Source organism: Antechinus flavipes, chromosome 1 (genome assembly GCF_016432865.1).
Source record: "Antechinus flavipes isolate AdamAnt ecotype Samford, QLD, Australia chromosome 1, AdamAnt_v2, whole genome shotgun sequence".
Classification (NCBI taxonomy): domain Eukaryota; kingdom Metazoa; phylum Chordata; class Mammalia; order Dasyuromorphia; family Dasyuridae; genus Antechinus; species Antechinus flavipes.
The window spans coordinates 269045904-269060420 of NC_067398.1; the positions used below are offsets into that span (position 1 = coordinate 269045904).

A 14517-nucleotide genomic window follows, 5' to 3' on the forward strand; every position below is an offset into this window, starting at 1 on the left:
ACCATATGCGCTTTTATAACCTCTTGAATGGAGCAGAGATTTACTATTTCCTTTTATAACTTAGAAAACTAAGGCAGAGAGAAATAACATAGCCAAGGGTTAACAACTAACAAGTAGCAGAAACAATATTAGAAAATAGATCTTTGAACTTTTATTGGCAATGTACTTTCCATGTCCTGGTAAAACTAGTAAAGAGTTTTTTAATGAAAAAAAAAATGCCATTTGTGAGGGGAAAACTTTAAAGAGTACTAATTGTTATACTCTCTATACACTAGTGTGTATGTGTAATCTATAATAACACACACACACACTCTACAGGTTATAATGAAAGTAGTTTTGGACCTAAACATTTTTTTTCCATATAGTTCTACTCCTGATTTAGAGATTGATCTGGACCTATATATGCTGAGAGAGACAGACAGACAGACAGTATGCAATAGTGAATAGAGAAGCTGTCCAAGTCAGTAAGACCTAGATTTAAATTTCATATCTGATGTATTGGCTAGGTAACCTTAGGCAATTTGCTTAACTTTGTAGTTCCTAAGCAACTTTCCGGGGAATCAATGGGGTAAGGAAGGGTGTGTGTGTGTGTGTGTGTGTGTGTGTGTGTGTGTGTGTATATTTGTGCGTGCGCGCCTGCACATTTATTTGCAGAACATTTTCTGTTTTGCTTCAGTAAAGGGACTTCACTGAGCATTCTAATTGCCAATGAAATCATAGGTTTAGAGATTTAGATTAAATGGTATTGCTTGACAAAACCTTCATTAAAGTCCTACTACAGATTTCTTGTTATGGAATGAAGGGATTTTCAGTTCTTAAAGGACATCCCAGTGTTATTTAAACTGTTAGATTCTACAAAACTGGAAAGGCTTTGAAGATGTCCAAAGATAAACCTAACCAGATTCATAGGAGCTTGTCATCATCACCTTGGTCATTTTATATACTATCTATGAAATTCTATATGAATTTTACTAAAGTATAGAGGGAATGACTTTGTTTTGGTGGACATAACACATACATCAATAAAATCATAGACTATCATAGACTATTGAATAGTAAAATACTTAGTATAAATGTTGAAAAGTCATGTGATTTTTAGATGATATCAGGTAAAGACTAAATGATTTTCAAAGAATTGTGAAGTGAGTCATTTGCCTATGGTCTAGGGGGAAAAAAAGTTAATTTAGATTTTAAAGACCTGGGTTCAAATTTCAGCTCTTTCACTTTTTATTGGTGTTGACATTTAGCAAATCCACCTCTTGAGAGGTTGTAAAGTGGGAAAGTTGGGCTTGATGACCTTAGAGGTTTCTCTAGGTCTAAATCTGTGATCCTATGAAGAAACACTGATTTGCCCAGATACGTAAGGATCTGAGACTGGATTTGAACTCAATTCTTGCTGAGTCTAGGCCCTGCAGTCTACTGTACCATTTAGCTTGTTTATGATATAGAAATCAGGAACTGTGAAGCTATAAAAAAGAAATAGTAATAAATATAGCTATGGAAAAAAAAACAGATGAATAATGTTTTTACAGTGAGCATCATTATATTACACTTTCTTTTCCTTTCTCATATTCTGACATCCCTTCTTATATTCATCACAGAATTAGAGTTGACTTTCTGTATTCTTTTCATCTACTTTTCACAGTATCTTTGAGTCTCCTCTACTGTGTACAGAAATTAATTAAGGGAAAATATGTACTTTATATGTCAATTGTCACCTTTTCTAGTATTCAGTTATATCTTCTGCAAACTAATTTTCAGATATCCTTAAATTCTTCATTTCATTTTCCCCTTTACCTTCCAATATCTCTTGACTTACTTGAATGGTAATTTCATTCTTAAAAATGTAGAACCAATGAGGTTCAGTTTTGTAAGTTGCATTTTATGTGGAACATTTATAAGCTGAAGATAGTCTAAAGAAAGGCAACTGGAATGATGATGGGAGTTGAGTTCACGCCATATGTGAAATAGAATGTTTATTGAATAGAAGAGAAGTCTTAGTGGGAACATGATAGCTGATATTTGAAGGCCTTTGGCATCTATCTGTTCAGGGTAGATGGGGTGATAATGACAAGAGAAGGCAATGCTATTCAACTTTTATTTTGTTTCTGTTTTCTCTGCCAAGAAGAAAATCTTTTGGACAAGAAAAACACAACAAAAATGCTTAATGGTGAATTGATACTCGGTTTAAGTAAAAGAGCATTCAATTATACTTGATTTGAGTTCAGGTCACTTGTATTGAAGTGTATTTGAGGATACCAAGAATAAATTGATGTGGTTCCTGAGCCATTATTAGGGATCTTTGAAAATAAAAGAGGGAGGACATAGAATAAGAGATATGTATTACATGTCTGGAGACATAATTGTCCAATTACTGAAAAAAGTGGAGAGAGCATAATCTTCTAAATGCTTGAACTTGAGTAATTCCTGGCAAAATGTAGCGCTTGTTTGTTAATCATTTTTTCAATAATATCTGGAAAAAGAAAGAAAGCCATACTAGACTAATATTCCTCTTCCCTCTCCCCTGCTTTCCCTCTTTTGTGTAACAAGATCCATTCAGGATCACTAGACTGATAGACTCTGGAGTTCCTATAGATGGAGTTTATCAAGATTTTTAACAAAACATTTAATAAAGTTTCTTGGTATGCTTTTGTAAAAAGTGAATGTGTATAAAATATCGGAATAATCAGGTATTTTCAGAACTGGTTAAATGGCCAGATCCAAAGAGTAATCAATAATTTCATATTAGTTTAGAAGAAAGTCTGTAGTAGAGTGTCTGCTGTTTTTATTTTAGTATTTTATTGCTATTTTTCCTTTTACTTTTTTTGAAAACTTAAGACCATATACTTGTGTCTAATCTTTTGACATCCTTGTTTTCCACTGCTCCTTAAATAATAAACAGCAGTTATTGGAAGATATCATCAAATTCTTAGTATTCTTAGAGATAAGTGAGACAACTGATCCTTAATTCTCTTTTGGCTATTCTCCAGGTTTTGGGTTGGGAATCACTATTAGTTGTTCTCTAAGATCTATTTCTAAAGTTAAAGTCTATGAGAAGCCCTTAGCATTACAGTGGGAGCTATACTGCTGACTGTTAGAGGACACTTTAGTTGTTTTACACTAATTGTGAAGACTTGATTTCTATCTGAACCTAAAAAGGCCTTAATTAGCAGGGCATATATAATACCCCATAGCAATCAATCCTATTCATATATCAGAAAGTAATGACTTAGATTTTGTGCAGCCACAGCTGAGTATAATGCCAAAATTGGTCCAAAAGTAAAGTACGTGCATTTTTATTATGCATCAGCCTTATGCTGAAATGATTAAATTTCTTTTTCTAACATGAACATGACATGATTTACATGATTTTTTTTTAATTATAGCTTTTTATTGACAAAACATATGCATGGGTAATTTTTCAACATTGACCCTTGCAAAAATTTGTTCCAGATTTTCCCCTCCCCTCCACCCCCTTTCCTAGATGGCAGGTAGTCCCATACATTTTAAATATGTTAAAGTATATGTTACATACAATATATGTGTACATAAATTGGATTTAGAAAGAAGGTAAAAATAACCTGGGAAGAAAAACAGAAATATAAGCAAACAATAATAGAAAGACTGTAAATACTATGTTGTGATCCACACTCATTTCCCAGTGTTCTTTCACTGGGTGTAGCTGGTTCTGTTCATTACTGATCATTTGGAACTGATTTGGATCCTCTCATTGTTGAAGAGAGGCACTTCAAGTATATAATAATCTCCTGGTTCTGCTCATTTCACTCAGCATCAGTTCATGTAAGTCTCTTCAATCCTCTTTGTATTCATCCTGCTAGTCATTTCTTACAGAACAGTAATATTCCATAACATTGATATATCACAATTTGCTCATTCTCCAATTGGTGGGCATCCATTCAATTTCCATTTTCTAGCACTACAAAAAGGGCTGCCACAAACATTTTTGTTCATATAGGTCCTTTTCCCTTCTTTAATATTTCTTTGGGATATAAGCCAATTAGTAACACTTCTAGATCAAAGAGTATGCACAGTTTGATAAGTTTTTGAATGTAGTTCCAAATTATTCTCCAGAACCGGTGGCATTTGTTCACAGTTCCACCCACAATGTATCAGTGTCCCAATTTTCCCACATTCCCTCCAACATTCGCGTGACTTACATGTTAACAAATGTGAAAAAGTTACATGCCTTTTCAAAATCTGCTGAGTTTTAAGGGACTTTATGGTGTTACTATTATGAAATCAATTTTTGCAGTTCATAATTTGAAAACAATACTAATGACTATTATTATGCTACTATACTACATTTGTAGTATAGAGGCTGAGGCTAAGAATTCATGTAGTACTTTTCAAACTGAAGGCTTGCAAAAGTTGTAATTGCTTCTAATTAAGTGATATAAAGTGAAGTGATTTAATTCAGTAGGTAATTTTATTATTGTAAGATTAATCCTTATATAAATAACCAAATACAAACTCATGGCACTTTTAAGATTCTTTACAACTTTGTTATGACTCCATACAGTGCCTGGCACATAAGTACTTAATGTCAAAGTTCAGTGACTTCTTATAGTACATGTGACTTTTCTTTAGTAAATATCATATTTTATCTTATGTTATTCTTATTTGTATATACATGGTTAACCACCACTTCTCACTTCTTCCATCTCACCTCTCTTCCTGCCCCCATTAGATTATAAGTTAGAGTAAGTACTAAATATATGTTTGCTGAATTGAAATATTTCTGCATTTAGTTTGTATTCCAAATGACGGGTATCTAGAAGTCTGATTTTCCTGGGTATATTCAATTTATCAGCTAAAAGCTATATAAATTATATATATATTATATATAAATAATCACAGATTATTGCATTTATTAATAAATTTCTCATTTCCAGGTCTATTTATTAAATTCATTATGCTTATTATATCAGTCATTAGGAAATTAAGTGATATCTAAAAATAATGATAACATAAATGCTATTAATACATCAATAGATCTATGACCTTGATGTGTGAAACTTCTTCTAAAATAATATAATACTATATGGGAGTTTGCTGGAAACAGTTCAAACTGATGAGAGCAGATTGTTAAATTTTTAATATGGGTGTTTATATTTTAGACATTGGCAAAAACTAAAAATCAGGCCATGATTTATTATTTTGTTAATGGTCTAGACTTCAGAAAATGATAAAATGTTAATAATGAAGATTAAACTTAAAACTGTCACTTGTGTACTTCCCCTCCTCTTATTAAAAACTGAATGTTAGACGTTGGCAAATTGTGTAGACTGTGCAAAGGTCTCTCTTGTTAGAACAAAGATCAAAATTAACATCAAAATCAAAGACTAAAAATATTTAGTTAAAAGAGATGAACTTTACTTAATTTCTATAATATAATGATCCTATGATACTTCAGATATTGGAAAGAATGAAAGAGTCTGATAAGAAAATAAAAACATTGTTACTACCAAGAGGTCTAGAAGAAGGGACCCAAAACAGAGAGAATTTGCAGGAAGGAATGAGAAAGCATTGTATAGGTTGAGAAGGTATGAATGTGGTGATATATTGGTAAATGTCTTAATATCAGCGCTTTCTTTTTTCACTTATAGCAATAACGTCAACACTGGTATAATTCACTACCTGTGGCACTGCCATTTCTTTGAGGTATTAAATAAGAATATCACAATATTAAATAGTTAATATTTATAGTTGGTCTGAAAATTATCCCTTTTCTGCCATTCTTGATTGTCCTTAGAACAGGAATAGAAGATGAGGTTGAGTGCCATTCTTGTTACTAACTTCTCTGCATATAGCTCTTGATTTTTAGTGAGATTAGTCCCCAGCTGCTTCTGCTTAAATAATCTAATACTAGGTTATAATTTGATATTAAGATATTAGTGCAGCACAGCAGAACCTTCCTTACACTTGCTTTCCTCTTTTAGAGCCTTGGAGAACCGAAAGGCTCCATCTCCACATCATGAAAAAAGGTATCAGAGTAGTATTTTTGCAGATGAATAATACTACTAGACCTTTCCCCTGGGTATTAATACTAATAGAGTCAATGTTTTCTTGTTTATGAAAATCTGTCATCCTGGAATTTGGGACACTTGTCAAACTATGCTTACGTTCTTTCTTTTCTGCATCATAAAATTAAGATAGAGTTGTGACTTTCTCCAGAGTTGTCATCATTTTTGCTTGAGCAACCAGTTCTTACTAGTAAAAATATAGAATAAGTATCCTCGTTGCTGCTTCTACTTTTTGAATAATGAAATTGTTGTCAAAATAAATCATGAAATTATTAGCTCCTTTGATTTTTATGTTATATATTAATTATCTTGTTGGAAGAGAGGCTTGAAAGCTTCATTTTGCCCCATTGAATCAAATAAGGAAAACAGCTTTGTTACTTAATGCTTCTTTACCATTCTTGGGATCTGGTTCTTGGACTCATCAATTTCCTTCTTCTATCTAGATATTTTATAGAAATTCTCACCAAAATGCTGTTTTCTTCCATGCTTGTATTATCATTCCAAAGTTCTTTTTTTCCTCTCAAAATGTAATACTTTATTGTGTTCTGTTCTGCTCCTTTTGAATAAGAAATAATCTTCCAGAACTAATAGGATAGTGATTTGAAACTTAGAAAAATTCTACAAAAATTAAAAAACCCTCGAGTTTCTCCTCAATTCTTATTACCTTTTTTTGTTGCTGAATAAATAAATTTCATGACTCTAGTTTGAATGAGAATGATGTTGATAAAGGAAATAGTCCTTTTAAAGTGAACTGCTTATATAAAGTGTTTACCATACAAATGAAAAAGAGACTAATCCTGGGTACTAGGCCTTAAAGTGAGCTGATCTGGAATTGACAGAATGAGGTTATTTGGATCTTGTTTATTATTAAGATGACTGTGATGTGAGGAATAGTCCTATATTATAGAATAATTTTTTTTTTTCCATTTCTAAAGGAATTAATTCTAGGCATTAGCAAGGAAGTTGGAGGGAAGGGGAAAATGACAGGATAACCTAGAACCCACTCTGCCTTAGCACAGGTTTATTTTTCCAGCCTCTTTCCCTATAGGTTTTTTAGTTTCCTGGGTATAGGGCCCCTACTTCCTCTAATTGGTTCATCTATCTCCACTAGAACTCCAGATAATTTGTTTTTTCTTTTTTGTATGTGTTTGTTTTAAAAGAAAACAGCATACTTCTTCCTTATTAAAGCTAGGATTCTGGAAAATGGCCTCAAAATTCACAAAAGATAACCCTCCATTTGTTATGTTGTTCTTCCAGGCTTTCCTTAACTCATTTTTGTTGACTTCAAAAAGAATGGGGGAAGGGCAACCTGGGTGGCAGAGTGAGTAGAGCACCAGCCCTGAAGTCAGGAGTACCCGAGTTCAAGTCTGGCCTTAGACAGTTAACATTTTCTAGTTCTGTGACCCTGGGGAAGTCACTTAACCCCAATTGTCTCAGCAAAAAAAGAATGGGGGGGAAAGGAGGAAGCCTTAATCCCTCTTATCAAACTCAACAACAACAACATAAAAACAAAAAAAGTAATTCCCAGATTTTATTTACTGTACCACCAGTTTTTTTTTTAAGGAATCTAGAAATAATTTAGTGGTCAAAGTGTTCTTAAAGAATACTTTAGAGAAATATTAAGGGTGATGTGGCATAAATTATATTAGAATAGAGATAGAATTTTGTGGCTGAAAAGGATCTTGGAGATCAAGTACAGTTTACCATCTTGCCAGTGAAAAATTGTGTTAGGTAATAGGAATTGGGTGGTAAAAATATATCTACACTTACTGAAGTGTAGCTTGAGTGAATAGAATTTTACTTTAACCAAAGCTCCACAACTTGTAATGATATGTCATTGATCACATAATATAAGGGAAACCTTTATATTAAATTTTTTCTCTAATGCAATGTAGTGCATTAATATGTTTCTCAGGAAATCAGTAAAAGCAAGCTAATAGTTTTGGTCCAGCAGAGATGTGATAAAAGGGTTCAAAGACTAAACTGTATAGATCTTTTCCTCTGATCTTGCAAATTGATACTTTGTTTCCTCCTCCTAGTATAGCTTTAAAATTTTTTCCTCATTTTCTAATAATTCTCTGCCTTATTTTTCAGAATAGATAAGAGAATTATAAAAAGCAAGTTATAAAAAATTACTTAAACAATTGCATCAAATATAATTTAGTACATTATACCATTATATATTGTAAAAATTATTCATATTCAAAAAGGTAAGATGTTTACTTTTAAAAATAGGGTTAGATCCCAGACTCTGTTATACTCCTTTTAACTAGTATTAAAGGCAAAATTTTGAGATGTAGTTGAAGCTATTATTTCAGTTGCTAATAGTCTTCAGTTTCAAAAAGTAATGTAAACTTAGAGAATTAATAATATTCAGAAAGTGGGATGTTTAATTTATAAACAGTTTTGATTCCATAACTCATTTCTGATAGCATCCCTTTATTTTCATTCAGTCCCTACAACTCAGAAAAACGAATATATTAACTTCTGTCTCTATCTTTAGTTGGGAGCAAACCAGATGCTTCTTAGTTGCTTAATATTCCATCCAGTAATTTCCTATCTCCCATTTAATAAGTTACCTGTTGCTAATAACCAGTATAGTTTCTCAGGGAATACAAGCATTAAAATAATTTCTTTAGCTCTTTTTTCACTTAAAAAGGTAAAGAAGACTTTTAAGAAGGAATTTAATATAATAGCTACTTGACATTTGGAATATTCACTGTATCCTTGAATCTCTGATTTTCCTATGGTTGTCTCCACTGTAATGTAAAAAAAAAAAAGTGAAATAAAAGTGAACAGAACTTGTTTCTATGTTTTCCTCAGGATTACATGGCAGAGAGGCATGGACAAAAGACTTTTAGTAATTTATAGTACTTATCTTGAATATGTGCACTAGATTAAGATGTGAGAATGAGTGTAGGAATGCCACTTTTGCAAGTGGTGGACATAAGCTTTTTGGATGTAAAAACAAATTTGAAGCAGGTATATTACTCGTTGTCATTTGTTTTTGTTTGTCCTTATTCTCGAAGAGGACCATGACCTCAGGGAGGTGATGCCCTGTGAATTGGATTTAAGCGAGGAAGGGCTCACCTGCCCTCACTTTCTCCTCAGGAGCCAGGAGATCCTCAGGAGGATCTAGTGTGATCAAGATGACTTGAGATGACCTTGGATCATTATATGTTTAAAGACAATACACTAATTTTGAAAAAGCTATAAAGTTGAATTTTGTTTTTATTAACTCAATATTGTTACATGTAACATACCACTATCTTATCACCCAGACTCTCAACTTTATTGTTGTCAACAACTCTTATATAACCAATTGATGCCCAAATCTCTTAGTTCTATTTTAACAATATCTCTTGTCTGTCTTCAGACACTCACTACTTTATCAGAGTCTTCTAACTGTTCTTCTTGTTTGAAGTCTCTTTCTCCTCTAATCTGTTCTCCATACAACTGTTAAAAGAGACTCTTTCTAAAGTTCTGGGCTGACATCAGTTGGGGAATGACTGAATAAAATTATGGTATATGAATGTAATAGAATATTATTGTTCCGGAAGAAATGATGATTGATTTTTTAAAAAAAAGTCTCGGATGATTTTTACATTAATTGATGCATCTAAATTGATATACCTGTACCAATGCTAAGTGAAGTGGGTAGAACCAAGAGAATATTGTATACAGCAACAAGATTATGTGATGATCAATTGCCATGTACTTGGCTCTTTTCAACAATGAGCTGATTCAAGGCAATTCCATTAGACTAGTGTTGGAAAGATCCTTTCACATTCATAGAGAAGACTATGGAGGCTGAATGTGCATCATATACCATAGTATTTTCACCTTTTTTGAGGGGAGGGATGTTGTTTGCTTTTTTTTTTTTCTTTCTCATTTCTTTTTTCACTTTTGATCTGATTTTTCTTGTGCACATGTTTTATCTGTATAAGAGAAGAGGCAGTTGAGGTGAGAGGGAGAAAATTTTGGAACACAAGGTTTTGCAAGGATGAATGTTTAAAACTAGCTTTGCATGTATTTTGAAAAATAAAAAGCAATTATTTTAAAAAAAATAAAGTTCTGAGCTGACTCTGCCTATCACCCCTTACTTAATTAGCTCTAATGGCTGCCTATTATTATTCTAGGATAAAATCTGAATTTCTTTGTTTGCATTTAAAGGCCTTGACAATATGACCTACTACTCCAGTCAGATAATTCACTATTCCTCGTAAGCATCCTACCTTATAGCCAAAATGATTGTTTTTTGTTTTTTTAATTGTTTTTCATAGTGTAGTCTCCTTTTTCTGTGGCCTTTGTTCTAGATTGTCCTGAATGTCTCAAAAGTCCTCCTTCCTCACCTTCTCTTCTAAGAATCTCTGCTTTCCTTCATGACTCAACTCAGCATCATCTTATAAATCCATGAATCTCAAATGTATATTTGTTAATATGATGAATTTCAGTAAACTGAGTGTTTCAGTTGGCAATATTCAAGAATTTGCATGCAGGATTTTCTTTCTATGAGAGTATTTGTTATGTATGTATGTGTATTTGTTTATATATCCTCACCTTCCCCCCCCCCCCCCATTTGTCTTTGCATTCTTAGGACCTAACACAATGTGGGGCTTTATAAAAGGAGATAGTTTGTAATAATTTCTTTAAAAGCTTCATAATAGTGCCTAATATTAAATACTTGTTTGATTTCATGTAAATAATCTCGTGTGTGTGTCTGTGTGTATGTACATGTGTACGTCATATAAGAAATGGAGGAAGCATTGAAACTGTTTTTTTGACCAGAAACAACAAAAGTACCACTGATTTCCTTCCATATACAGTAACATTAAAACATTTACTTGTAACTCACATTTTGTAATTGGCAAATTTGCCATTTAAAAGTTGTATTCTAAAAACAATACTCAATGTTCACTTGTCTTATAGAACTTATATAATATATATTAAACATTTGTATTTATATATTGTCTTTTACAGGCGTTTACATCTCAACAAGAAGGCAACAGACAAACAGCCATATAGCAAACTCCCTGGCATTACACTTCTGAAACCATTGAAGGGTGTGGATCCTAACTTAATCAACAACTTAGAAACATTTTTTGAATTGGATTATCCCAGAGTAAGTACATTGTTATGATGGAACATAATCTTTTTTTCCTCCTCAAAGAACACAAGGAAAGGATATTTTAACAGTAACATTTTGGTAGCTGTAGCTTTGAGGGCATCTAGAGTACCAGGTCTGGAATGAAGAAGACCTCTCATACTTAACTGAGTGACACTGGGTAAAGTCACTTAACCTGGTTTGCCTCAGTTTTTTCATTTGTAATGCCACCTAGAGAAGAAAATGGCAAACCATTTTAGGAAGTTTGCTGAGGAAACCCCAAATGGGATCATGAAGAATTGGGCATGACTGAAATAACTGAATAAAAAAAAAAGCTCATACCGGTTATTCAGTCAGCAAATATTTATTAAATACTTGGTATGTGCTAGACATTGTCCTATGTGCTAGACATGCAGATATAATGGATGTGGTAATCTCTATCCATAGAAGTTTACCTTCAGCAAGCATGTGTGTGTACATACAGAATAAATAAAGATAACAAATATCAATAAATTTCAAAGTCTTTAAGTTTAGTTTAAAAGGAAGGGGACTAGTAGTTGTAAGGATAAGGTGAGATTTCATATAAAAGATGTCATAAAAGAAGAGTGGAGTTTCTGTAAGGCTGGAGATTGGGGAAGGTCACATTATAGAAATAAGCACTGACCAGACCAAATGCATGAAGGTGAGAGATGAGAGGTGTAGTGTTGTGTGAAGAATAGAGAAAGTCAGTTTTGCTTCATCACAGCTTGTGAGCAGGAATAATGAGACTTGAAAGATAGGCTGGGGCAGCGTTATAAAAGATTTGTAAAGTTAACAGAGAAGTTTATATTTGATCCTAGGAAAATTGGGGGCATTTTGATTTATTTAATAAAGGAGTAATATGTTAATATATTTGATTGAAGAAAATTACTTGGGTAGCAGTATGCTGGATGGACTGAAGTGGTGAGAGACTTGTTAAGGAGACCATTCAGGAGTTGGTTACAGTGATATAAATATCTAAAGTAAGTTGTGTGAGCAGCCAGAAAAAGGATTCATGCAAAAGATATTATGGAGTGCAAATGGCAAGATTTGGCAATTAGACATGTAGGATGAGGAAGTAATATTTGAGGATATGAAACTAGATGACTAGAAGGATGGTGGGATCTTAGAGAGATGCAGGGACATTTAGAAAAGAGGTAGATTGGGAGGAGGGGTAGCTGAGGTAATGAGTTCTGTTTTGAACATGAGTTTAAAATGTATTGCAACGTGAAATTCTTGATATGAGGAGAAATTGAAAGATCAGAAAAAAAAGGAATTTTAGACTTGGAGAATAATGAGCTCAAACCTGTATATTTGGAAGATTGTTTTGGCAGTTTTGGGAAGGATAAATTAGAGATAAGAAAGAGTGAATGTATGGAAACTAGTTAATAGGATAAATGAAAGGAAATAGGTTGAATTTGGTTTATGGCTGTATGAACAGAGAGAAAGGAACAGAAATACTGTGTTGAATATGTGTGATGAATGGAAGGGAATAGACAAAGATGCTTCTGCAATTTTGAGCCTGGGTAACTGGGAGCACGCTATCAATAGAAATGGGAAAGTTGGTAGATGTTGATTTATGGAGGGTTATAATGAATCCTGCCTTGTACAAACTGAAAATGAGATGAATTCCAGGGATGGGATGGCCTTTGTTATTATATAGAGCTAGTATATGGCCTTATGAGTTTAAGGAACAACTAGTAGACCAGTTTGGCTGAAAATACAGAGTTTATTAAGGGAAGTAATGTTAATAAGACTAGAAGTTATGTTGGAGCCAATTTTTAAAGGGTCTTTTAATACTAGGTAGAGAAAAGGGTTTTTAATATCTTTTTCTAGCATTATAGTATTATAAGAGAGTTTTTGAACAGTGCAGTGACTGAGTGTAAGTCCTATGATTTGGGAAGATTATTTTGTCAGCCATGTGAAGAAGAAGAAAAAAATTTTTTAAAATAACTTTTTATTGATAGAACCCATGCCAGGGTAATTTTTAAAAAATATTTTATTTTATTTTATAATAACTTTTTATTGATAGAACCCATGCCAGGGTAATTTTTTACAGCATTATCCCTTGCACAAACTTCTGTTCCGATTTTTCCCCTTCCTCCCTCCACCCCCTCCCCCAGATGGCAAGCAGTCCTTTACATGTTGAATAGGTTACAGTATATCCCAGATATAATATATGTGTGCAGAACCGAACAGTTTTCTTGTTGCACAGGGAGAATTGAAGTCAGAAGGTATGAATAACCTGGGAAGAAAAACAAAAATGCAAGCAGTTTATATTCATTTCCCAGTGTTTGGGTGTAGCTGCTTCTGTCCATCTTTGATCAATTGAAACTGAATTAGCTCTTTATCGAAGAGATCCACTTACATCAGAATACATCCTCAAACAATATCATTGTTGAGGTATATAATGATCTCCTGGTTGTGAAGAAAAAATTAATGAAAAACAAGAGCCTAGAGTGAAAGGCCAATCAGCAGACTTGTGTTTATACAGGAGAGTGGTGAGAGGACAAAATTCTTTTGAATTTTTCTCTGAGTTAATTTAGAAGTTTATATTTTTTGGTATTACATTGAATTTTTGTTTTTAAACAAGAAGCAACATACTTAGCTTTTATCATTAAGTGATTGAAGCAGTTATTTAAGTTGACCGAGGAAATCAAGGGGATAAACTATAGGCTCTAAGGACAGTTTTAATATACTTACAAACAAATGAAAAACAACGTGGTTTGGCTCAGTTTTAAGAATAGGCTAATGCCAAACGTTAGCTAAAATGCAAAATAAATTTTCTCTTTATGGTGAAAGGAGAGAGAGTCTTGAAATTAAATATACAGTCATATCTCAAGTTAAACTTTTCTTATATCTTGACTTAACAGTGGAGATTGTATATACTATGAATCTTATCTGAAAGTATGTTAAGCCTTAAAATTTTGTCTAAGTGTCAATTTATTATTTTACTTGATCCATATAATATGTGAACTTTTAAAAAAGATGGATAACACTGTATTTTGTATAATATTTATTGAAGCAAAGTTCTTTGCCACACTTTGCCACAAAAGCAATTTTGTAAAGCAAATTTTGTGTACTTTGTAGAATCCTATATCCTATATAATAGAAACTGACATTTGAATCTGGGATCCTACCTTGAAGGAGTTAGATCTTTGCTCTTATTATTGTATTTAATCACTGGTAATAAATAGGATATTAGAAGCTTGATTATGATAGTACAAAAATTCTTAAGATAAATAATTGTTTTCTATTAGTAGAATTACAAATACTTTGAAATAAAACTTTTATTAGAAAAAGATTTCACCTTAAAAAAAGATTTCACCTTAAAAGACAGAATCATGATAT

At 32.7% G+C, this 14517-nt stretch overlaps 1 protein-coding gene across 1 annotated transcript in view; it reads left to right on the forward strand.

Annotated features, from left to right (window-relative positions):
* UGCG (UDP-glucose ceramide glucosyltransferase) overlaps positions 1-14517 on the forward strand; it is a 43174-nt gene that overhangs the window by 13823 nt on the left and 14834 nt on the right. The window contains exon 2 of the mRNA XM_051961176.1: positions 11025-11166. Coding sequence (XP_051817136.1) covers positions 11025-11166 — 142 coding nt within the window. The remainder of the gene's footprint in view (positions 1-11024; positions 11167-14517) is intronic.